A 26,535-nucleotide genomic window follows, 5' to 3' on the forward strand; every position below is an offset into this window, starting at 1 on the left:
GCCATTTGTTGTCCTTACCTTAACCTCCTCACCACTTGCAGAGATACTGATCCTTGATGTGCTGGGTCCCTAAGGACACAGCCCAGAAACGCTCAGCAGACCTAAAGGGCACTTTTTCAACCCGGTTCCCTTTATCTGCCCCTCACATCTGGGGACCTTGGACTCCAACCAGGTCACGTCTCTGAATAACATTAATTTCTTAAGGGGAAGCAGGGGTCACGCCCAGCCATGTCTGATCTCCAGGCTTGTATTCACAAGCCCACACCACCTACCCACAGTACGCTCTTCCAGCATGTGCTCAAGGTGCATGACTTGGTCGGGGAATTTGGGATTAAAAATGAGTTATAATATTGCTACTTTCCCAAACTAAGTAAAAACCCACAACACTAAATACGATCCTGAACAACGTTTAATCTCTGATGTTTCGGAAGACACTTTAGACCTTGAAGAGCTTTAGGGCTGGACCTTTGCTGGTGACTCCTTAGGATGCTGAGTGGAGGGACAAAGGGACTGCTGGAGGGGAGGGGCATGCGGCATGGGAGCGGCATCAGGCGCTCCAGCTCTGATCTCAGTTCTGTTACTAAACAACAGAGTGACCACGATGAGTCACTTCCCTTCCCCAACAGGGTGGGACTAGAGCGTCTCTAAGGCCCCTCCCAGCTCTGATATTCTATGAATAATTAGCAGAGAATGCACTGTGCTGATTTTCCATAGGAATTGAGGAAATCAAAAAACAACTTGCAATCCTGTAGACAAAGGCCTGTAAGAGTCCCTCGGTATTTACAAAGCCTCTGGGCTTGGGCTCCCATCTCACTGTTGGCCCAGCCCTGGGGTCACTGTGCAGGCTGAGATCCGGAGCAGGAAGGATAGGCACATCAGAGCCAGAGACCACCGTAGTTTATTACTGAATTTAACAAGCCCACAGACAAAGTCCTCTCCAGTGGAGGTGTACAGTGTGGGCACTCATCCTGACTTCTCAGGCCAGCAAGAGCTCTCCTGGTATCAGTCAACCAAGAGTTTTTAGTGGCGGGGATGTGTCTCGTCCTTGGGACTAGGGACAGACAAACCAACTCCTCTTGGCCGCAGGCCCCTATCCGGGAGGCCAGAAGTGAGAGGGGGATCCAGCAAGGTCTGTGCCAGTCTCCACCCACTGCAGGGGTTCTGGGAGACCCACATTTCATGGGATCCTGCATTTGCCTACTGTCACGGGTACATCCATTGTCCCATTTGACTTTTTTTTCTCAGGCTTAGCCACCCCTCTGCACTCAGTTCTGGCTTGGCTGAGCTCTACCCGATGTAAGAAAGTTTCCAACAAGTGAGGAATTCTGAGCAATGACTCTGTGTCATATAAACAGCTTCAGTGATAGACACAGCCTATACCACACGCACACACACCCTCCTGTGGAAATCATCTTCAGGGTGGTTCACGCAGGCACTCATTGGTACAGCCACTCTGAATATAAATGTGTGCTCCAATCTCTCCCTCGGAGAGGACACTGCAGAGAAGCTGACCCCTGCCCAGCCCCTGACTTGTGAGGGGGGGTAGACTAAGTGGAGGCCTGGGTCTCTTCTCGAATAACGGGGTGCGGGAGGCGTTGTGTGGGGGTGCTGGTGGCCAGTGCCTACTTCTTCAACAGGCCCAGCTTCTTGAGAGCCTCCCTTCTTTTTTCATCAGACACGCCTTTTGGGGAGATCTTGACACTGACACAATGGGATCGAGGCAGCATGTCACGGCTCTGTCCTTGGTAAGACAGGCGCTTGGAACCCAGCTCATGCTCCGGGTCGGCCAACTTGCCCACCTGGATACCCTCGAAGTCCTTCCTGGTGCCCAAGGAGGCCGGGCGCGGCCGGGAGTTACGCAAGACGTTGGGTGAGATCTTGTCCAAGAAGGAGCCTTTTCCCAGAGAGGTGCTGGTTTTGGGGCTGCAATCTTTCTCTGCTGAGAGGTAGCTGCTCAGCCCCACGCCTGAACGCTCCAGCGTGTTGGACTTGAAGTTCATCTGTCTCAGGCCAGGGATGCTGCTCTCCTGGAGAGTCAGCCCAGAGTCTGGCTTCGGCTGAGTGAGGGGACTATTTGCCTGTGGGGCCTTAGGGATAGGAATAGGCATGGATTTGTCAGCTGGAACTTTCCCTGGAGTGGGTTCCTGGGCAGGAACCAAAACATTGCCTGGAGAAGATGGCTGAGCTGGAGCTGGACCCGGAGCTTTCACTGGAGAAGGTCCCCGCATTGGTGCAGGTGCTGGAGCCTTTCCTGTCGCTGCTGAGACTTGAGCTGGAACCACAGGCGGAGCCGGGGAAGGGGCCTGAGTGCGAGTCTCCCTGAGCCTGATGGAGGGCCTACTTAAGTGGGTGCTGGCCTCATCTTGGTCCTGGGGCAGCCCCAGCTTCTCCAGCGCTTCCCTGCGTGCTCTCCTCTGCTCCTGCAGTGATGACGAGGTGGGGCCTGAGTCTCCAGGGCCAGCCTCCGAGTGGCAAGACAGCCGGTTCTGGGGATCACTGTGGAAACCACCCCGGCTGCTCTTCAGAACAATATTTGGTGGCAGCTTCCGTGGCTTAGGGGCTGTGAGGGGAGCCAGCCGGGCATTTGGACCCCCCTCTGATGGGACAGGAACATCTTCAGCTTTTGCATTCTGAGAGGACACAGCTGGAGGAGGCCGAGGTTGTCCAGGTTCCCCGGTTGAGCCTTCCTCACTGGCTTTCTGGGACATGGCCTCTGAAGTGGTCTCCCTTTTTTGCTGGAGGCTGAGTGATGTGTGGACCTGGGGCCTGGGACTCAGCTCCCCTGGCTGTCTGGGCAGGCCGCGTTGCCCACGCTGCTCTGGCTGGGTGTCCCGGAAGGCCTCTGGTGGGGGGATGAAAGCCCTGTCCAGATCAAGGGCAGCGTCCCGGGGGCCCGTCGGTGCCTGGGGGGGCTCACTGCTCTGGCCCACCTGCTCTTTCTCAGGCCCTGGGACAAGCCCGTCAGATACCCCTGGGGTGTGGCTGTTAGTCTGTGTGGTGCTTTTTCTGAGGATCTGGTTTCTGCCGATGTGGATATTTCTGGGGAGGCTGCAGGAGCCAGACCTGAGGCCCAGGCTTTGAGGCTCGGGCAGATGAGACAAGCTGAATGGAGTCACTCTTTTTGGCTCTGTTCCTTGCTGAACGGTCTCTTTCGGATGTCCTGTGAGGGTCGGGAAAACAGGCAAAGAAGAGTGCGTGGTGAGAACCCTGCTGCCGGGGGGGGGAAAGAAAACACCTCCCAGACTCTGATCTCTAATTAGCAATGGATGGGTTTTGTTTTTTGCGGTTTCTTTGCTCTTAAAGGGCAGCAGTACTAGCAGTTTCCCTTCAACCAAGGATTAATGTTTCATGATGGCTGGGGAAAGGGCAGCCCCAGACAGCTCCATGTTCCTGACTCAGGCTCTTTCTAACCCTCTACAGAGGCAGGGTTGGTTGGGGTTCAGGACAGTCCCTCTAGCTATCCTGGGGCCCTCAGGTAACTGAGCCCAGTGGGAGCATTCAGCATTGAACATGGTCAACAGGTGATTTGCTCTTGCCGGACCAGGCTTCTGCCTTCTTCTGCCTTCACTTTCTATAGGCACCTGGATGACTCTGTAATGGCCACAGCTGTCCCCACACCACAGAGTGACAGGGCCTCTTTTCTTCCAGTGAGTAAGCACACGTATCAGGCCCACTGGACCAGGAAGTCAGCACCAGGCAGCAGAGGAAGCCCCACGTCCCCACTTCCTCCTCTATCTCAGGGAGGGTCTAACACATTGTCAATAAATATTTGCTAAATGAATGAATAAGTGATCACAGTCCTGATACCAATGGGTCTGTCTTCAGGAGTAAAATGCCCCCCTCACCCTGGGGCATATGGCCCTGCACTCCTGGCCACACTTACGTGTCATCTTGCTTCCCGTCTACTGAGCCTCAACGCCACTCCATACTCTCTCACAAGGCCCTTGAGACGTCACCCACTGAAGTTAAGGGAGCCCTTCCCTCTTCTTATCTCCTGCAGCCTCATCCTCTGGGTCACCCAGATTAGCTCCACAGACTGACTTAGTTTTTCCAGAGCCAACCACCCACCCCACCCTGAATCTCTCCCTCACCTCTGTGGTCATATTGCTTTAGAATCTCTCCATAAGAGGATGGGTGCTGGTCAAACCCCTTTCCCTCCCAGGCCTCTGATACTTCATAGAAAGACATAGAAGGCTGGCTTATCGGCAATCTCTCCTTCCCTGAAGGGACAACAAGGCTTTATTCCAGCCATGAGAATGCAGAGGAGAGCATTTGTTCCTCCTTCTGCCTGTGACCCTTAGAGCAGAGGGCAGACAAGACGGAGAGTGGCCAGAGGATGTACTGCTTTTTTGGGGGTTTTATTTTTTGGTTTTTTTTGACCTCACAGCATGTGGGGGGGATCTTAGTTCCCCGAACTGGGATCGAACCCGGGCCCTCTGCAGTGGAAGCACAGAGTCCTAACCGCTGGACCTCCAAGGAAGTCCCCTTTTTTGATTTTTTTAGACACTCTCTCTTACCCTGGGCGGCAGGCTGGGTCGTGGGCAGTGTTCGGGGACCTCGGGGAGTTGTGGCTTGCCCAGACTTGTCAGTGGACAGTCCACCGTCAGCCTCGGTGTCCAATAAGCCAATGGTTTTCTCTAAGAAGAGCAGACACTCCTTCTCTTCAGCGGACAGGAAGTCGTAGCTGCTGTCACTCTAGAGCGAGGAGAGGGCGCTGTGAGAGGTAGCTCCCCAGAAACTGGCGGGGCCCGAGAACCACCCCGCACTGGGAAGGATTGCTGAAGAACTGGAAACCTCTCCATCATGCCACTCGGCAGACCTGCTGGAGTTGCTTCCTGAAACTGCAGGCACCAAGGAGGGCAGAGACTGTGGGCTGCTGTCCCAGTAGCACCCAGCTGGGCAGGCAGATGGCAAATGACCTTTCTTTTGTTCACTCCTGGGTGGAATGCTTAGGGGCAAAGATCAGAAGCAGTCCCAGGTTCTAATTCCACTTCTTCTGTGTAACCTATGACAAGTATCTCATTTCGCATGTCTCCAATGTTGTTCTAAACTATATGGGCAGCATAATGATTTGACCTTAAACTTGAATGGTATTGCTTTTAGCTTTTCAAAGTACTTCTGCATTCTTGATCTGGCATGTCAAGGACAGTATGAGGACAAACAGGAAAGACAGCCAATTTATCATGACTAGTCACAGATCAATTTACTAAATAATTTACACTTGACTTTGAAATGCATTCCATACAGGATTTTTTTTTCCCTTTTGTGTATTTACTTTCTTGATAGCATTTGGCTCTGGCTAACATTCAAAAACGTGTGCATTTATTTCTTAAGCACATATTAACTTAAGGGAGGAAGGTGGAGAAACTGGTATGGGGTGAGGGGAAAGCAACTTAGTATTAAATATTAAGTAGAAATTAAAATAAATAATTTTCATTATGAGAAGGCACATAGGAGTGTTTGGGAGAACAGGTGAGGCCATTTCAGATGGTTACTGCCTATGTTCTACAAGGCTAGGAAGATCCATGGAATAACCACTCTCCAAAGTTGAAGGTTGAAGGGAGGACCAAAAGGGCAGATGGGAATATAGGAAATTTGGCCTGAGTCCCTTCCTGCCGTCTCTACCCCTCTTCCTATTATTGGAGATACTTCAGAGTTATATATTTTCCAGACCCACTCAGATGTCCAGGAAAGATTTTGAGAAAGCCCTAAAAATATCTTAGGGGGAGGGGAGATGGTTGTTGGAATAACTTCTCCAGTTCCCCAGGCTCCTTAAAGAATCATCTGTCAGTTGACTGAGGGAGGCTTACATTGTAAAGGGAAGTCCCGAATACAGCCCTTGGAAGCCTTGATGCAGACCCCAGAGGTTCCCTAAACAAAATCTTCTCTACTGCCCTCTTCCTACTAAAATAGTCTTCCAAAACTCCAATTCTGAATTTCTCCTTTATGGATGATTCACTTTGAAAACCTTTAATCCCTGTCACATTCTGTGTCCAGTGGTATGTAACTACTCATGTTGGCCTCTGCTTAACAGAAACTGAACGTGGTCTGTGAGGTCCCATCATCTAGGGTTAAAAAGAAATTATCTACAGATTGTCTGCACTTTAGGTTTTTTGTGTGCTGTGTGCTGCTTTTTCTACTTCATTTTTACATATCTAAACTCACCGACTATACCAAACATCTTTGACATTCAGCAGAGATCATTACGATCCTTAAATTATCAAATACCTCTACGTATAGGATATAGAACAATAAAGTATAAATTCTCAAGGGTTATTATGTATGTGATGAGTACCCATAACAAAGGAATGCTTACATTTGGACATAGGACAGATTTACTCTGTCACACCAACCTTATAAGAATTGAGATTTAAATTCATGCCCAGAAAAATTACAGTTTATTACATGTCACTCACAAATAGTTAAACACAGTGACTTTGGAAAATTCTCAGTCTCTACTTACAGATAGGCTATTTCTTTTCTACATAGAAGCACGTGCTAAGTGCTTTACATGCATTTCATTTACTCACCTCAAGAACCCTATGAATTTGGTATTAATATTATGCCCATCTTAAAACTGAAACTGAAGCTTAGAGAAATTAAGTAATTTGTCCAAGGTCATAGAGCTTATAAGTAGAGAACCCAGATCTGTTTGGCTCCAGAACCCAGGCTCTTAACTGCTCCGTGCTCTTTGATCTTTGTAAAAGATGGAAGTAACGCTGTTCTTTGCAGAGGACTTCAGGAATCCACGTGCTACAAGGATCTATGTTCTAGTTTCCACCATGACCTCAGATCACTGACCCACTCTCTCATCTCAATTAAACCACCCAACCTAATGAAAACTGGGAAAAACTCTCATTTGTCCTATTACTCTCTGGGGTTGTCCCACTCTATTCTCTGTAGAACCAGGGGTGACTCAGAGGCAGAATACCAACTGGTGTGATTCACTCCCTGACAAGGAAGATGAAAGACAAGGAGCAGTGAGCAAGGATGGTGGTGGGTAGGGCAGGGCAGGGCAGGGGTGCGGAGAGCGGGCCAGGCTGCAGACAGAAAGTACGTACAGATCCAGAGAGGGTGGAGGTGGTGCTCATCATGCTATCGCAGCTGCCAATGTGGGTCACGGGTTCCAAGCCAGGCCCTGCTGGCCACAGCTCTCTCTCGGGCATCGCCTGAAGCAAGGTGCAGGGGTGGTGAAAGGGGCTCTCAGAGGGGAAGCGAAGGGAAGTGAAGAATGTCCCAGGCCGGGCCTGAAAAGAGAAGAATCAAAGCCATGTGTGAGCTGAGCCAGGCTCCAGCAAGGCTCTGCCCAGGCCCTGGAGCAGCATGGCAGCAGGGACACCAAGCAAACAGAGAGCTGGAAGGGGCCATGCTCAGCCATGACCCAAACCCAAATCCCCAGCCTGCAGGGGGACACATAAGCTGGACATGTAAGGACGCATAAGCTGGCTTACATACATGCAGAAGGTCAGACTTAGGTGGTGGAGAGGCAGTCTAGTCAGAAAAGAGATTCCATCATTTCTCTTGGTCACGTTTTTTTTCTCTGAACCAGGGAGCTTAACCTACATTTTCATTACTATAAACACTACATATTACAGGGGTTAAAGCTTGGGTTCTGGAGGTAGCTGGATCTGGGTTCCAATTCCAGTTCCACCATTTAAAGTGTTGTGACGAGGCAAATTACTCTTTGAATCTGTTTTTCTTCATTAAATAGGGTTAATAGTAAGACTAAATGAGAACCGATAGCACAGTTTAGTTTGTAGTAAGTAAGCAAACACTTAAAGAATAAATGAGTAACTACTACTGTTTTTGTAATAAGAAAAAGACAAGATCCATCTCGGATCAAAGTAGACTGAAGCAAGGGAAATAAAAGCTTTTTTTTTTTAAAAAAAGGAACAGGGCCCGTAATAGTACCTACCTTAAAGGGTTTCTGTGACTATAGAATGAAATACTCCACGGAAAACACTTTGCGCAGTGCACGGCCCTGTAACAGTCAGCTGCTACCATAGCCACATCATCAGCACCATCACGATGACCCCCACCCCAGCCACCGTCATCCCCCTGGTCTGGGAGGGATGTGCATGGCACCCCAGTGGTTGACGGAAACCCAGGTTCCCTCTTGTATATCACCCTCCTGATGTTGCATTTATTCCCAACGAGATTCCCTAATCTGTGTCAAATGGACAAGAGCAACGTTCTAGGTAGCTTTCTCCCAACTCCAACTCATAGGGAAAGAACAGTTTCAAGTTCATCGTGCCAACAGAAATAGCAAAGGAAGGTAGTGCCCTCTTCCTTCAGGGAATCCCAGGGATTTTCATATTCCTGTTTGTGGGAAAAACTCCACCAGAGCTGGAAAGGCCAAAGGTGACTCTCCTATGCTCAAATGAAATTCTAGAAGAATTAAGATTAAAAGACAGTTCTAAGATCAAGTAGGGACCTGGGGGAAGAGCTAGAATTAGAGTATACTTTGTCTGATTCTGAATCCATATTTTCCCCACAATGCCATGCTTTATTTTCTACCATCTTTCCCACCTTCTGACTACTAGGTAAAATGTCCTGGAAAATTGGGTTTTATTTGAGATCTTGAGACTTGGGCTTTAGATTCCAAGGCGGGTTGTCTTTTTTGCCTCTGCCAATAATTGCTTCCAGTGCCAAAGTCAGGTTTGGGCTGTGCTGGGTGAGTCAGTCTGCCAACCACCTAGAGCTGACAAACACAAGGCCTCACAGAGCTCCCTTCCTGCTTGGAAGGAGAGTCTCCTTCAACTGGGGCAGGTAGGGAGGGGGCAGGACAATGGGGAAGGAAGAGGTAAGATCCATTATGGGCAAGACACATGTAGTTCACGCGGGTCCAAAGCCTCTCAGGAGAGAGAGGGAGAACCAGAGGGGACAGAGATACCAAAGAAACCCAGTGATAAATCAACATGGGGTAAGATAACTCCTGGGATTCCTTTATGAGGTTAGTTCCCCATTATCCAGGATCCCAAAGAAACAGAAATGTGAGAAGTCATGTGGATGAAGTTCAGTCACCTCAGCTAGCCTCTCCATTAAGGACTGTCTAGGTTCCAAAAGTACTAACTCATTCCTAAAATTCTGAAGGGTTGAGACCACTACAACAAAGAGGATCCATTTCTCGTTAGCCTAGGCACACAGAAGGCATTCAAAAAATGCTAATGAATAAACGTCATTTGTTCTAGTGTCTACTGAGTTGACAGTAGAACTCAGTAGACAGTAGAACTAGTTGAACTGTTGGAAGTTCTCTTTTTTGGCTTCTACCCTATTATCGTAATCTCTTTAAAAAAATTTTTTTTAAATAAATTTACTTATTTTATTTATTTATTTTTTGGTGCATTGGGTCTTTGTTGCTACACGCAGGCTTTCTCTAGTTGTGGTGAGCAGGGGCTACTCTTCGTTGCGGTGCGCGGGCTTCTCATTGCAGTGGCTTCCCTTGTTGTGGAGCATGGGCTCTAGGCATGTGGGCTTCACAAGCTGCAGCACACGGGCTTAGCTGCTTTGCGGCATGTGGGATCTTCCTGGACCAGGGCTCGAACCCATGTCCGGCAGGCAGGTTCTTAACCACTGTGCCACCAGGGAAGCCCCATGTAAGCTCTTTTTTAATATTTTGTTTCCCAGAAAATATATGGCTTAATGGAATTTGGGCAATGCTTTCAGTTACACTAACATTTATGAGTACCTAATAGGCATGGGGCATGCAAAACTTTGTTAAGACAAAGGTATTGTTTCCAAGAAGTCAGTGTAGATCCAAGGGTCTGTTTTTTTGGCTCTAGTTTTCCTATCTGTTACACTGGGGCAGTAACTATTAAAAGTGACGCACTGTAGAATGTTCTCTGTGAATGGATGAGCAGATGCTACCTTTCCCTTTCAGAGAAAAATGACTACCCTTGTTCTTCCAAGCACACTTTGGACTTTACAGTGGTGTGCTAGCCTCTCCTCCCTCCCAGGGCAGCCTAACACATTCTCACTTTGGAACAAAGGATGGCCTGAAGCAGCTGGAAGAGACAGAAACAATATGAACAGCACTGCTTTAAAAAACATACCAGGGTATAGCTTACAAAGTGCTTTCAGATAACCTGATACCTTAGGCAGGATGTGGCATTTTCTCCATTTGACAGATGCAAAAGCTGGGGCTCTTTCTACCTCCCCTTCCTATGGGAAGTAGGAAATGATTTATAACTGCATCTGTTGGGCAGCCTGTGGCTCCCAGCCCTTCTAGAGGGCATTATAGCAGCTGTCCAGAGGCAAGAGGGCCGGGTACCTAAAGAAGGGCCACTGGCCACGTCTGACTAAACACTGAAAGCCCTAAGACCACTCTTCTCTGATTCAGATTTATGCATCCAGGCCAGCTTTTTGTCCCCACAATAGCTATTTCCAGAATAAGGAAAAGACACCAAATGCCACTGAAGCTCAAGTCATAGGCACAACGAAATCACTGCAGAGATTAACCTGAACCTGAAACTGAAGCTGAATGAGCTCTAAGGTGCTCACACCTCATCTCCACACCTAGTGTTCTGACCCTAAAAGTCTGAACCATAAAGACGTCTTCTCTTCTTCTCACCACTCTCTCCTTCCCTCACCAGTCTGACCTGACCTGGAGTCTGAATTTCCTTCCACCAACTTTACAACCTTGAAACTTGGGGGCTATTTCAGGGCAGCCATTGAAACCTGAGGTATTTCTACTTGATAAGAAGCCTGAACAGCATGCAAAACACTCAAGGTGAGAGTTGTGTATTTTTTAACCCTTGACCTCTTTGGGCAGCTTGAGGGGAGGAGGGAACAGGTTAAGCAATGTGCACAGCCTATATCGGGGCCACCCATGCAAAGGTACATTAAATATTAACTACTCCCTGAAACCAGCCAAGCCTTGGAGGAGAGTAAATAAATGGCGTGTGGAACTCTGGCATCTGGAGGGGGTGGGGTGGGAAGAGGGCTCCAGCTCCACTCCTGTTTGGCTTCTCTGTACCATCTGAACAGACCCGAGGCCCCCTTATCACCCTCTTCCTGTGAGCCCATTCCTATATCCTCCAAGAGCTGAGCTCTCTCCCCAGTGGTCAAAAAGGTTTCCTGTTTCTCTTAGACCGGGTGCCTCTGCTTTTTGCTGACCACCCAAAATGTGCCTTGGGCTGGAGAACATCCTAAGGAAAAGGCCAAGAAGACTAAAAGTTGCACTGTGTGTGTATCCCTCTCCACAAGCACATGGGCAATTTTCTGTTTGTGTTTAAGCAATGATATAATCGCCTCTTTCACCAGTGGGTTTGAGGGAGAGGGTGGGTGGAAATATCACGTGCACAGAAGAACTTTGCTTGACACTGCAGCTTACCTTTATTGCTGACGAGGTCGCCATGTATGGCAGCCCTCAGTCAGTGAGCTTGGCGGACTGGTTCTGTGGTGTGGGCTGAGCTAAATGAAGCCTAAAGCTTCAGTTGCTAGGACGAAACCCAATATATTCACTCAGGGCTTGTGTGCCAGGCCCTGGGATCCTGGCACTGGGTCTTCCCACTTCCCTCTTTCTGGAAGCAGGAGGAAAAGGGGAGAAGTTAGGGACCAGAGTGTTAATCCCCACAAGCTGGATGGCGGAGAGCTGACTTGCTACTCTGACTTGATTTCTACACCCAGCGTCCTTGTGCAGGGAATCCGGCCACACAGACTGCCAACTGGGACACCCGAAGGAAGTCAAAGCAAAACCACAACACTGGTCCGGTTCTCCTCTCTGGACTCTGCCACACTGCTTTGGCCTGAGCCCCACTCGGAATTCCTACTAGACTCAACATGCTACCAGGAAATATTAATGTAGGTGAGGCCCCGGTACAGTTGAGTAGCTTCCTGCTTGCCAGTCCCTGTGTCTATTAACAGGCAAAGTCAGAAATTTAATGAAGCTGAACTCAAATAGGCTTGACTTTGCAACTAGACTATCGGTGGGTTTTCCAGAGATGAGCTGGTAGCCTGAGCTGGCATTTTCCCAATGTAACCAAATCTCACACACCCTTACAAAAACATAGCATAGCTCACATCTTACACACCCATCCACAAAGAGCTCCATTATCACACTACCATTACTGAACACACACACACACACACACACACACACACACACACACACACACGCTGCACCCTTCGTTTAAATAACAATAGACATTGAGTTCATAAAGCCATGAGAAATTTGCCTGTTAGAATGGAAAACCAAAGCACTTTTCTTCCCCAGGTGATTTTCCATTTTGACCTCCTCTAACAATTCTCTTCCAAAATCACAATGCAACTTCAATTATTCAGAGATGGAAATTTCTAAAACAAATCTGTTTTCTTGCTGTCAGCACAATATGCTCATCCAACCTAAACAGGCAGATGAAAAAAAAAATGTGCCTCAGCCTGGGTCTCCACTAAGACACTCCAGTCTCAAGAAGCTGCCAACTCACTTTGATCCCGTATTGGACACAGGGAGTTGAGGAACAGAGAGGAAAGAACCCCACCTGGTGTATAAAGGGCTCCCCGCAACTCTGTAGCTCTGACTTCCCATGAAGCCCCCCCCCCCCCACCTTGCTGCAGAATAAGCAATAGTTAGTTGGTTAGGAATTAACTCACCTTCACTGGGCGGGGGGCTGAAGAGAGGAAAGGAATACCCTTATATTTCAAAGGGCAGAGACGGAGACAGAGACTGCTTCCCCTGCTTCCTACTGTTTTCTTCTTTTGACCTCTCCCTGACTTACCTAGACAGGTAAAATCTTCATCCGCGCTGCCTCGCCCCACCCTAGCAACTGACACTCAGCCAATCCCAGCCCTCCCTCCCTACTTTTCATTCCAGCTGTTTATCCAGGGAGGGCGTGGGAGGGGATGGCACAGGGCGGTGCTGCTCTCACTTAGCCAATCGTCTCTTGCCCTCCCTTCCTCGTTGAGAGCCAATAAAGAGCCTTTAATAATAGAGAAGGGCTGGAAGGAGGGGGACCGGTTTGGGCTGAGACTGGACGGAAGGAGAGTCGGCATGTTATTTAAAAAATATATTGTTATAAAGAAACACAGTCCACTAGGCAGTATGCTTTTCCGTGTGTCTGTTTGAAACTTGATTTTCTATCTATAACTGCCTTCTCCCTCTCGAAGTATTCCCCTGAGTTCTGCAAGTTAAAATCCTTTGTGGCCAGTTTTGCTACTCGGTTTTTTAGCTTTTCAGAGTCACTGTCATCCTCAAGCTTTTTCCTAGCGGCTCATAATCCTAGCAACTCCACTTAGGACCACAGAAAAAGGCGTCTAAGGCAAGAGATGCTGGCACTGAGACAACCATTGCCCTACAGTTTGCCAACGACCTTCTTGGCCTCATTTACTTCTGGGGGAAATAAAACCATTTTCTCCCCCAAGAGGTCCCTGTTCTGATGAAAAAGCGACTGGACAGCCTTGAGGGAGGGAACATGCGTGCTGTCATTTGGGTCTCTGGTCCCTTTTAGCTGTGCGTGGAAGGTAGCAATGAATATTAAGAAATGAAAACAAAAGAAGCTACCAACCAGTTTAGCAACTCCTATCTCCTTCCAGTAGCCGATTTCTGGCACCTGTAGTTAAAACAACCAGAAGAGAGTAAGGAGAAGAGAGTAGTTGGAAGAACCCAAAAGTCAGGAAGGAATCTTCCTCCAGGAATGGAAGCCACTTTCACCAGATGTGCCTTTTGCTTGGAAGCTGGTTTTTCCTGGGTATATGTTATCCTCAATACCAGAGGGCAGAAAGAAAAATTAAAATCAATGCACATAGTAATTGCCAACATTTATTAAGCTCTTGCTATGCACTGGGAATTGTGCTGTGCTAAGCATTTTCATGCATCATTTCATTTACTCTTTATCTGAACTTCAGAATGTAGGCACTATTAATATACAAATTTTACAAAGAGGTTAAATAACTTGCTCAAGATCTTGTAGCTATGATGTGGCAGAGCAGGGATTTCAACTCAGGCAGTTTGACATCAAGCTTGCCATCTATCAGTATGATGCCAATCAGCCTCTATTTTGGAGAAAAATCCCAAGTAGGAAACATGAAATACACAGATAATGTGCAGGTCTAATTCTAATAACTAGATTTATCCTGTCTTGTCTCATTTCTGTCTTGTAGCTATTCATGTCTTTTTTTTTTTTTTTTTGCGGTACGCGGGCCTCTCACTGTTGTGGCCTCTCCCGTTGCGGAGCGCAGGCTCAGCGGCCATGGCTCACGGGCCCAGCCGGTCTGCGGCATGTGGGATCTTCCCGGACCGGGGCACGAACCCGTGTCCCCTGCATCGGCAGGCGGACTCTTAACCACTGCGCCACCAGGGAAGCTCTATTCATGTCTTTTGTAACAAGATGACACATGGCTTTCATCTTTTCTCTGTGTGGTCTCTGCAATGTGATCACTGCAGAAGTGCAGTGACCCTGGGGCTTAGGTACAGAAGAGGTAGGGCAGGACTAGTGAGGAGAAAGGAGGTTTGAGGAAGCCTGGAATAATTCAGCACCCTATCAGCGGCATGTGGATAACAGAGCTGATCGAACATTTAAGGAGGATGACCTCTCTTCCTGATGTGTCATTCAAACATGTATGATGTCATAATACTAACAAAACAGGAAGTTACAAATCAGAAGTTCAATGCAACTAGTGTTACACCCATGGATGGAGTCACTGAAGTTGATCAAGCTTCATAGGTGTGTGATTTGAACATTTGCTAAAAAAATGAATTGACTTGTGAGCATTAACCTCAAAGATGAGAGGAGGCACAGTCTTGTTTGTGAACAGTTTTTCCGTTTATAATAAAAGTAGAATAATTAGGAAGGGCCCCTATGTTTTCCCAGGTAGTAGTAGGGACATAGACAAAATGATCTTTCTGTTACTCTTTCCTTTTTCTTTTTTCTTTTTTTTTTTTTTTTGTGGTACACGGGCCTCTCACTGTTGTGGCCTCTCCCGTTGTGGAACACAGGCTCCGGACACGCAGGCTCAGCAGCCATGGCTCACGGGCCCAGCCGCTCCGCGGCATGTGAGATCTTCCCGGACCGGGGCACGAACCCGTGTCCCCTGCATCGGCAGGCGGACTCTCAAGCACTGCGCCACCAGGGAAGCTCCTCTTTCCTTTTTTTAACATCTCTTTTTAAAAATTATGAAATATTTCAGATATTCTGGCATAAAAACACCACTGTACCTAATACCCAGTTCAAGAAATAGAACATTAACATTACAGTTCAAGCTGCTAACAAACTTTGCTCCCCACTCCTTCCTGCCTCCTCAAAACAGACATACACCCCCAGCTGAAATAAATCACTATTCTGAATTTGGTGTTTTTCATTCTCCATATCTTTAAATGTTTTGCTTGGAATCTTTCTTCGTTTTGATTTGCTTTCTTTATTTTTGGCTTGGAGAAATACCAAGTCTCGGGACTTCCCTGGTGGCGCAGTGGTTAAGAATCCGCCTGCCAATGCAGGGGACACGGGTTCGAGCCCTGGTCCGGGAAGATCCCACATGCCCCGGAGCATCTAAGCCTGCACGCCACAACTACTGAGCCTGCGTTCTAGAGCCCGTGAGCCACAACTACTGAAGCCCGTGTGCCTAGAGCCCGTGATCTGCTTCAAGAGAAGATCTGCTTTCAAGAGAAGCAATGAGAAGCTGCGCACCACAGCAAAGAGTAGCCCCTGCTCGCTGCAACTAGAGAAAGCCCGCATACAGCAGTGAAGACCCAACGCAGCCAAAAATAAATAAATAAATTTACTAAAAAAAAAAAAAAAAAAAAAAAGAAAGAAATACCAAGTCTCTAAGGTTCCAAGAGAATTGAGAAGGAGGTCTGGACCAGGGGAAAGAGAGGATTTCCCAAGTCAGAAACCTGAGAGACTAAGGCTCCCTGGTTGATGTAGATCATCATTTGAGGAGCAGTGTGTGTTGTTGCTCTTTGTATATGAATTCCTATTTGATGACCTGACCGTGGAATCTAATTACAGTCCAGTCCACCTGACTCATCTGTGTCCTCACTCCTTCTCCATCCTTGCATGCTGTTGTGGTGCAGTCATCTTCTCAACTGTCCGAAACTAGTTTATTTCCTTTCTCAGTACCACTTCCCCATTGAGGCAACTCACTTCCCCTACACACAAACACACACACACCACCTTAAAACCGAAATATACCACAATCAGTCATTGGTCAATCTTTCCTCTTTGGGCCCCTTATAAAGTTGGACTCTGCAAAATACAGTGGACCTCCACTCTAACCATTCATGATACTTATTCATTCATATTACAGTCACATCCTAGCCGTGCTTTTCTTTTCCTTTTCCTCTCCAAAGGAAAAATGAAGTTACTTTGAACATGTATTATCACCAGCCCTAGGAAATGCTGGGTACCCACTATGTTCATGGTGTAGGGCATGGTAGTCCGTGCTGGGTCTCTGAATGTACTTCTGTTGGGGAGAGGGAAGGTTTTATTCTTCAAGTAGTAGCGAGAACTTGCTTTAAAGAGAGAACAGTTGGGAAAGGATTCAGACGAGGATGGTTATAACTTGCCTATAAACTGTGGAATTGATAGGCCAGACTAAGAGATCAAATAGATCAGCAAGTTCTCACCAAACTGATATTAGTGTTAAGCCTAAACTAATTAGATGGGAACTAAAGGTGTAATTAAGTGGATTTGGATGAAGCTCTGAAATGACTTAATCATTAAGTAGTTGCTGGGAGTAGCTTTTTTTCTCCCTTTTTTCTTTTTTGAGAGCAGTGTTGGCCCACCTACCATAAAAATTTAGAGGATTCAGTAGTCCTTTTCTTCCCAGTGTTAATGAAAGTCTGAGGGGAGAGCTGAGATCATCTAGTAGCATTAGTGGGTTTCGTAAGGAATGCCAAATCTTAACATGTTCAAAATGGAACCTGTCTTACCTCTGGCCTCTCTCCTCTATCCCCATGCCAGCTAACTGCAGCACCCAGACTCAATGCTTCACAGCAATCCTCCCATAGCTCCTGTGAGATCACTCTCATAACTGTCTCCGGCTCTTCATCCTCTCTACTCTGATCAGGACTTCACTATTTGTAGGATCACAGACCACTAAGGATGGAAGAAACTACAGAAGTTCCTTGTTTCACATCTTTCATTTTATAGAGGCACACCTGAATTGTCATTCCTCTCCTTAAAATACTTTGAGGTATTTTCATAGCATTCAGGATGAAATTCAAAGTCCCTATAAGACATAAAAAAACCTTCATAAACGGCCTACGTGCATTTCCCCACCACATGTTCATCCATACTCTTTACCAAAGTCACATCTAATTTTTCTGAAACTGTCATGCTTTCATGCTACTGGGCTGCACCCTTTGCTTGGACCCATTCCCACCCCGTTCTCCTGGCTTAGTCTTAGCCTTCCTTCAAGGTTCAGCCCAAGCACCACCTTTTGGAATAGGATGTTAGGTACTGCAATAGGATGTTAGGTACTGCTTCACCGTAATCTCTTAACACAATGAACATATCTCTAGATTTAACCCACTAGGATGTAATTGTCCTCTTTCTCTCCCTGAAAAATTTGAATTCATGAAGGGCACCAAATTTTTCTATGTATAATTCTTCTATTATAGTATAGTAGTTATATATTAATGTCAAAACTGATGATAAACTTTTGGGAAACTGAAGTCCTTTATTTAACAAACTTGCCCTAAAAAATTCATTTTTTGGAGATAGCGTCTGTAGATAACCCATCTACTGCTACAGTTTTGCTTATTGTTTTTTCCCCAAATCTTGTCCCTTGACATACTATTAAACTGTGCATAACTCTTAAAAGTAGTAGGCAGTGGCTCATCAGGACTGTTTCAGAGGTTTTTGACTTTTTGATGTTATGAATATACCTGTGAGTCTGAGATATTATGAAAGCCCCCAATTGACGATACTTTACATTGCAATAATTTAAAACGCATCTGGCAATGGGCTGACTGATTTCAATTACCTTTCTTAACATGCTTCTAACATTCTTTATGTTCTTTATTTATTATTATCGGTATCTGTATTGAAACATTGTTTAATAAATGAGAAATATCAAGTTTAATAGTATTTACAAAGAACTGTAGCTTATAGCAAATATTCAATACTGGAAAATACTAGGGAACATAAATGGATAATATTTGGATCTCCCAGCAAGCTCCTCATAGCTCTACACAAAGTCATTTGTTGAAATTGCCAATTCAAGAATATATTTTGCTTCTCAAACTTGTTATTTCTTGGAACACTTGTGATAGAATTTGCATTAAGTATACTATGAGTATAATATATTAATATTTATTTTATTCATTGTTAGCAGTATGCAGGACCATGGAATACATACTTATATTATAGTAACAGTTATAAGCCAGACAGATGGATTAGACTGTAACCATTTCCCTCCTATCTGCTAGTGTCTAGGTACCCAGAAATGTAAACTTTAACCTTCTACTCCACATGTCAGAATTTCCTGCTCTTGCTTTTTTTTTTTTTTATCATTGGATTCCTTCAAATCACTAACATCTCTTGTTGATCACACAACAAGAAGACTGACACCACGAATCAATCAAGATGGCAGAGTATGGGGATGTGGGACTCCCTTCCCCTCATGAACACATCAAAAATACATGTACATGTGGAGCAATTCTCTCTGAAAACTAACTGTAAAATGGCAGAAAGTCTTCTGTACAAACAAGGCTGTAAGAAAGATCCACACAAAATCAGATAGGAAGGAAAGAAAAGTGATCAGGTTGGGATCTGTGCCCCTGGAAGGGGACTCAGAGGAAAAGGGAGATTACACGGGCAGAGACCCACACTGGGGAGTAAGTGGTTTGAGCCACAGATTGGGCACCCCACTCCTGGGGTCCTACACAGGGGAGATGAGCCCCTTGGTTGGTCAGAGGACCACTGGGACTAACAGGAGGGCTGAGGGAAGCCTGAACTTTGCCCTTGAGGAGTGCATGCATGTTGGCTTGTCCCCAAGGCAGAGTAGAGAGATTGGATTGAAGACTCCTCTAGTGGCTGCTGGGTTTCCCCTGACCACCTCTGCGTGTGCCCCAGTCTGAGCCAAGTAAATGGTCCAGTCTCACTTACTCCACGTTGTAGCTCAGCACTGGATCTAGGGCTGCCGTGACCAGAGAAGAATTTCGGCCGTGGGACACAGAGGCAACGGGGGTCACAGAGTGTCATCTGGGTGGGGTGGTGGTGGCCATTGTTGGCGTGTGCTCAAGCAGGGCCTCAGAAGAGACCCAGAACTCTGATGGTGGCCAGTCCACCACAGCTTACACCTTGATACACACGAAGAATCCATGTGGGTACCACCTGCCCTGCAGTGTGGCTCCACAACAGGGTGGGGGCAGTGATCAGCTGTGGGGAAAAAGTGTACTTCACAGTAATACAGTAATAGTAGGGGGCTTTAACACTCCACTTAAATCAATGGACAGATCATCCAGACAGAAAATCAATAAGGCAACAGTGGTCTTAAATGATACAGTAGACCAGTTGGTCTTAGTAGATATCTACAGGACATTCCATCCACAAACAGCAGAATACACATTCTTTCCAAGTGTACATGGAAAGTTCTCCTGGATGCATCACATTCTAGGCCACAAAACAAGTCTCAATAAATTTAAGAGAATAGAAATTATATCAAGCATTTTTTTTTCTGATCACAATATATAAAACTAGAAATCAATTACAGAAAGAAAAATAGGAAAAGCACAAACACGTGGAGACTAAACAACATGCTACTTAAAAAACCAGTGGGTCAATGAATATATCAAAGAGGAATCAGAACATCCTTCAAGACAAATGAAAATGGAAACACAACTTTCCAAAATCTATGGGATGCAGCAAAATCAGTTCTAAAAGGTTTAGAGTGATACAAGCCTTCCTCAAGAAACAAGAAAAATCTCAAATAAACAAATAACCTACCATCTAAAGGAATTAGAAAAAGAAGAAAAAATAAAGCCCAAAGTAAACATAAGGAAGGAAATCATAAAGATCAGAGAAGAAATAACTAAAATAGAGACCCCCCCAAAACAATAGAAAAAAATCAGTGAAACTAAGACCTGTTTTTTTTGAAAAGATAAAATTGATAAACCTCTAGCCAGGCTCACCAAGAAGAAAAGAGAGAAGACCCAAATAAAATAAGAAGTGAAAGGGAGAAATAACTGATACCACAGAGATACAAAAAAATCATAAGAGAATACTATGAATCGTTATATACCAACAAATTGAACAACCTAAAAGAAATGGACAAATTTCTAGAAACATATAACCTGACAAGACTGAATCAAGAAGAAACAATTTGAACAGAATGACTACTAGTAGTAAAATTGAATTTATAACCAATAAAACTCCCAGCAAACAAAAGTCCAGGACTGGATGACTTCAGAGGGGGGATTCTACCAAACATATAAAGAAGAGCTCATACCTATCCTTCTCAAACTATTCCAAAAAATTGAAGACAATGGAACACTCCCAAATTCATTCTATGAGGTCACCATTACCCTGATACCCAAACCAGGCAAAGACACTACAAAAAAGAAAGTTACAGGCCAATATCTCTGATGAATATAGATATTGAAATCCTCAACAAAATATTTGCAAACCAAATCCAACAATATATAAGAGGATCATACACTACGATCAAGTGAGATTTATTCCAGGGTCACAAGGATGAACAAAATTCACAAATCAATCAATGTGATTCACCATATTAACAAAAGTAAGAATGAAAATCACATGATCGTCTCAATAGATGCAGAAAAAGCATTTGACAAAATTCAACATCCATTAATGATAAAAACTCTCATCAATGTTGGTATAGAGGGCACATATCTCAAGGCCATTTATGACAAACCCACAGCTAACATCATACTCCACAGTGAAAAGCTGACAGCTTTTCTTCTAAATTCAGGAACAAGACAAAGATGCCCACTCTCACCAATTTTATTGGAAGTCCTAGCCACAGCAATCAGACAAGAAAAAGAAATAAAAGGAATCCAAATTGGAAGGGAAGAAGTAAAACTGTCACCATTTGCCAGTGGCATGACACTATACATAGAAAACCTTAAAGACGCCACAAAAAAACTGTTAGAATTAACAAATGAATTCAGTAAAATCGTAGGATACAAAATTATTATACAGAAATCTGTTGCATTTTTATATTCTAATAGCAGACTCTCAGAAAGAGAAATTAAGAAAACAGTCCTATTTACAACTGCATCAAAAAGAATAAAATACCTAGGAATAAATTTAACCAAGGAGGTGAAAGGCCTATACTCTGAAAAGTACAAGACATTGATGAAAGAAGTTGAAGATGAAAGAAATTGAAGATGCCACAAAGAAATGGAAACATATAATATGCTCATGGATTGGAAGAATTAATATTGTTAAAATGTCCATACTATGAAAAGTAATCTACAGATTCAAGGCAACCCCTATCAAAATACCCATAGCATTTTTCACAGAACTAGAACAAATAATCCTAAAATTGTGTGGAACCAAAAAGACCTCAAATAGCCAAAGCAATCTTGAGAAAAAACAAAGCAAGAGTTATCACACTCCTGGATTTCAAACTATAATACAAAGCTATAGTAATCAAAACAGTACAGCACTGGCACAAAAGTAGACACATAGATCAATGGAATGGAATAGAGAGCCCAAAACCAAACCCTTATATGCTCAATGATTCTAGAATAAAGGAGGCAAGAGTATACAATGGGGAAAATAGAGACTCTGCAATAAATGGTGCTGGGAAAACTGGACAGCTACATGTAAAAGAATGAGATTAGAACATTTCATTACACTATAAACAAAAATAACATAAAAATGGATTAAAGACCTAAATGTAAGACCTGAAACCATAGAATTCCTTGAAGAGAAAATAGAAAGAACACTCTTTGGCGTAAATCTCAGTAATTAAAAAAAATTTGTCTCCTAAGGCAAAAGAAATAAAAGCAAAAATAAACTAATGGGACCTAATTAAACTTAAAAGCTTTTTTAAAAATTGAAGTATAGTGATGTACAGTATTATATGTTACAGGTTGCAACATAGTGATTCACAATTTTTAAAGGGTATACTTCACTTATAGTTATTATAAAATATTGACTATATTCCCTGTATAATATATCCTTGTAGCTTATTTATTTTATACATAAAAGTTTGTACCTCTTAATCTCCTCCCCCTCTTGCCCCTCCCCCCTTCTCTCTCCCTGCTGGTAACCACTAGTTTATTTTCCATATCTGTGAATCTTTCTTTTAAACTTAAAAGCTTTTGCACAGCAAAGAAAACCATCACCAAAATGAAAAGATAACCTATGAAATGAGAGAAAGCATTTGCAAATGATATGAGTGACAAGGATTTAATATCCAAAATATATAAACAGCTCATACAACTCAATATCAAAAATAAAAACAACTCAATCAAAAAATATGCAGAAGACCTGAATAGATATTTTTCCAAGGAAGACACAGTGACTAGTGGGCACATGAAAAGATGCTCAACATCACAATTTATTAGAGGAATGCAAATCAAAACAACAATGAGATACCACCTCACATCTGTCAGAATGGCTATCATCGAAATGATCACAAATAACAAATGTTGGCAAGGATGCGGAGAAAAGGGAAACCTTGTACATTGTTGGTGGGAATGTAAATTGGTGTAGCCACTATGGGAAACAGTATAGAGTTTCCTCAAAAAACTAAAAATAGCACTCCTATATGATCCAGCAATTCCTTTCCTGGGTATATATCTGGAAAAAATAAAAACACTAATTTGAAAAGATACATGTACCCCAATGTTCATATGTTCATAGTCATTTACAATAGCCAAGATATGGAAGCAACCCTAGTGTCCATCAACAGACAAATGGATAAAGAAAAAGTGGTATGTGTGTGTGTGTATATATATATATATATATATGGAAAGGGGAGGGGAGGGGCAAGACAGAGGTATGGGATTAAGAGATACAAACTACTATGTATAAAACATATAAGCAACAAGGATATATTGTACAACACAGGGAATTATAGCCATTATTTTATAATAACTTTTAATGGAGTATAATCTATAAAAATACTGAATTCTATGCTGTACACCTGAAACTAATATAATATTGTAAATTACACTTCAATAAAAAAAATTCAAAGTAAAGAAGACTGATGCTATTATAAACTCAAGAATAACAACCTCAAATGGGTACTGTATACTCCCAGGCAATTACCACATTTCTCTAGGAAGCTGGATTTCCCATTTTCCAAGACCTCTCTTTCCTCAAATTTTCCACTCCTCTTTTGCTTCCTTTATTTTCAGAAAATGAGTTTGCCACAAAATTAGAAAAAATTGGTAAGAAAACAGCAGCCAGTAGGCAGGAACTCCATATTTCCATCACCAAATTTACAAACCTACCTTCCTTTGCACCCATGTTATTCTTCTTTTGGTACAACAAAGGAAATATTCTTCCTATAAAACCAGATGATGTACATGTACTCTGGATCTCATCTTACGAACTCCATCCCTGTGATCCTCTCTTATACATCATCATTTTGACCTTTCTTCTATAATAATTCCCGTCAGCATTCAAATGTACAATATTATAGTATAGTATATCTGGAGCCAAACTGCCTGATTTGCTTCCCTGCTTTTGCATTAAATAAATGCTATTGAGAGTTAATGCTTTGAGATATACTATGTTTACTCTTCCTTTTCTATATATCTTTTTTGTCTGTCCACCCCCACCCATTATGTAAATCTTCTCTCAATACATTCAGATTTAATAGTATTCTATTAATTTCATCCTGAAGAAATATTTTCCAGGGCATTCTGATCTACTTCCATTTGGATAGGTTTTTCTCCAGCCTGTTGCTGTCATTTTGATATCTGCCTTTATCATCCTACTGGGAAAAATCTTTTCACCTCTTTCTTTTGTTGTATTACCTAGATCTCATATCTTCTTCCTCTTTCTTGAGTTAGCTCTCTTATTTTAGCAAAACACATTCTCCAGTAGCTTCCTGAGAAAGAGCACATAGGAACTTATATGTCTGAAAATATCTTTTATTTCATCCACAGGTTTGGCTGCTAATTTGGCTGGGTATAGAATTTTAGGTTAATGTCTGCTAGCTTTCAGTGTTGCTGTTGAAAAGCCAAAAGGATTTATGATTCTAAATTTAGGGCTTTCTCTTTGTTTCCAGTATTCTCAAATTTTCATGATGCTGTGTTTTGGAGTGGATCTATGTACTATGTTGGGTACTTGGTAAATCCTTTCAATCTAGAATCTCATGACCTGCAGTTCTGGGACATTTTCTTGAACTATTAGTTGTTGGATTCCTTCCCTCCATTTTCTCTGTTCTGTCTTTTTGGAACTTCCACTATTTGGATGTTGGACCTCCTGGACTGGACCTCTATCTCTCTGTTACTGGGAGCTTTCTTAAAATTTACCTATAGCTTTCTGTTGCATTTTCTTTCTGCTATTGTATTTTTAATTTCAAAGAATTACTGTTTGTTTTTCAATTTTTAGCATATTTTTCTGTAGTTTCATCGATGCAAAATCTTCTCTTACTACTTTAAGAATATATGTGTAAATACAATGTTAGTATTTTTCTGTCATCATAGTCTCTGTTTATTCCATGTTATTTTTTTTCCTAAGTTTGTTTTCACTTTTGTGTTTCTCATTAAAAGTATCTTCAGATGTCTGATGATTCTTGACTATCCACTCAAATTTAAGAATTTGGCAAAAACTAAGTTTTGTGGTGTGGATGGGGCTGGTTTACTGTGGAATTTACTGTAGAGTGATCACGTATGGCCAGCTGGTTGGAAAATATTTCATGTCAATATCATTAGTCTTTTTTGTTGGTGTGGTTCCTCAGAGAAGAGTTTTCCAAAATCCTGCCTGAAGGGCATAATTCTGGCAGCTAGCATTCTTGGAGCCTAGTGGCAGAAGAAGGTTTTTTGTCTCAACATTCAGCATATAAAAACACCGCGTCATCCTCTTTATTTTAGTACAGAGACCCTCTGTTTTGCCCTCAACTAGAGGCGATGTAGCAAGCACTTAGTTGCTCGGAGTGAGAGAGGAGATCTGAAAAGTATATTTCTTAACCAGATTCTCCATTTTCATGATTTTTTTTCACCCCTGTTTCCAGAGGTATTAACACCACCAATTCCTGAATTTGAGGGGAGCTCCATGGAAAAATAGGGTTGCTGCCTTAGGATTCAGCTTTTTCAAATCTGCTAGGTCAGTTATCACTCATCCAACTCCTGGCTATCTTCCAAAATTTTGTTGGTATTATTTATCATCTCTTTGTCCTTGAGAGTTTCTGCCTTTTTAAAATCCCATAATTATTATTTAATGCTGTTTGGGGAGAGTAGACGACCAATGAATATGTTCAACCTGCTATCTTTAACCAGACATCCTATTTACTCCAACCCACATCCATCTAGCTTCTTTCTCTACTATTTCCCTGAAATAGCTCTTGTTAAGTTCATCAGTGAGCTCTAGCTTGCCTAATTCTACAGACTCCTCTAAGATTCCTCTAATCTGACCTTTGTATAACATCCAACAAACAGTTCTGTTTCTTAAATAACCATATTCTCTTGGATATCATGACAAGAAATTCTTACACACCTCTGGTCTCTTCTGAACTCTCAGTTATCCTTGGTGGCTCTCCTTCTTTAACAGACTTCTAAATGTTGGTAGTTTCTCTGTGGTTTGGTGATGAGCCTTCCTCTCTTTACACACTCTCTCTAGTTGATCTCTTCCACTCTTATATCTTGTAACTATTTATAGGTCAAGAAATTGAATATTTAGATCTTAATCTTTGGACATATTTTTTTAACTTCAGGCCTGTAGTTGCCTTTATGACATTTCCTTTCAGATGACTCACAAACATCTTAAACCTAACATGTCCAAAGTCTTATTTTCTCTCTTCCCTCCAAATATTCTTCCCCTCTATCTTCCATGGGCCAATAAATGTCACTTTCATCCACCAGATGCTTGAGTAAAAATCCTGAGAGACATTCTAGATGCATCCCTATTACTCTTCATGTCACCAAGTCCTGGAGATCCTATTTCCGAAATAAATCTTAAAATGATCCCCTTCTATTGACATTACCTAGTCCAAGCTATTATCCATTTATTGGCTTTTGATCCTTGAAGAAGTTATCAAACTTTTCTAATCCTCAGTAACCATACCTACAAAATACAGAATAATAATATCTATCTCATAGAGTTATTGTGAAGATTACATGAGATAATACATGACAATGCTCTGTACATTGTAAGCACTCAACATATGCTATTATAATTATCACCATCGTCATCACATATACATATTACTGCAGTAGCTTCCTCCTAACTGGTCCTCCACTTCCACTCTTGCCCCCTTAATCCATTCCCTACGAAGCAGTTAAAATAACTTGGAGAAACATAAATCTGATGCCTTCTTTAAAGTGCTTTGTCCTCCCAGTGCTCTTAGGATATTCCTAAATTACACGTGAACATCATTTGTTTATATGTTCATTTATTTAAATAAATATTGAATGTCTACTATATATCTAGTACCTTATTAGGTGTTCAGAAT

The 26,535-nt window shown here is 43.4% G+C and overlaps 1 protein-coding gene across 2 annotated transcripts; it reads right to left on the reverse strand.

Annotated features, from left to right (window-relative positions):
• Positions 1–402: 402 nt before the first annotated feature.
• Positions 403–12,746, reverse strand: CUNH1orf116 (chromosome unknown C1orf116 homolog). Of its 2 annotated transcripts, XM_029231271.1 has the most exons (4): positions 12,592–12,746; positions 7,062–7,247; positions 4,518–4,695; positions 403–3,160 (listed from the first exon to the last, which is right to left on the reverse strand). In XM_029231271.1, exons 2-4 carry the CDS (start codon positions 7,164–7,166, stop codon positions 1,623–1,625), a joined length of 1,821 nt encoding a protein of 606 aa, XP_029087104.1. In that variant the 5' UTR covers positions 7,167–7,247; positions 12,592–12,746; the 3' UTR covers positions 403–1,622. The 2 variants fall into 2 exon arrangements, with proteins under 2 accessions (XP_029087104.1, XP_029087105.1); XM_029231272.1 differs by lacking the exon at positions 7,062–7,247 and having other exon boundaries at positions 12,592–12,745.
• Between the last annotated feature and the right edge of the window lie 13,789 nt (positions 12,747–26,535).

Source organism: Monodon monoceros, unplaced genomic scaffold (genome assembly GCF_005190385.1).
Source record: "Monodon monoceros isolate NGI ecotype Baffin Bay Population unplaced genomic scaffold, NGI_Narwhal_1 Super_Scaffold_18, whole genome shotgun sequence".
NCBI lineage: Eukaryota > Metazoa > Chordata > Mammalia > Artiodactyla > Monodontidae > Monodon > Monodon monoceros.

Bases quoted from the DNA above. Each gene is read 5' to 3' on its own strand.
- CUNH1orf116 (XM_029231271.1), bottom strand. From the start codon at position 7,166: ATGCCCGAGAGAGAGCTGTGGCCAGCAGGGCCTGGCTTGGAACCCGTG. The intron at 4,696-7,061 runs GTACGTACTTTC...TCCTCGCTCTAG, and splicing joins CCTCCACCCTCTCTGGATCT to AGTGACAGCAGCTACGACTT. The intron at 3,161-4,517 runs GTAAGAGAGAGT...CGACCCTCACAG, and splicing joins GACCCAGCCTGCCGCCCAGG to GACATCCGAAAGAGACCGTT.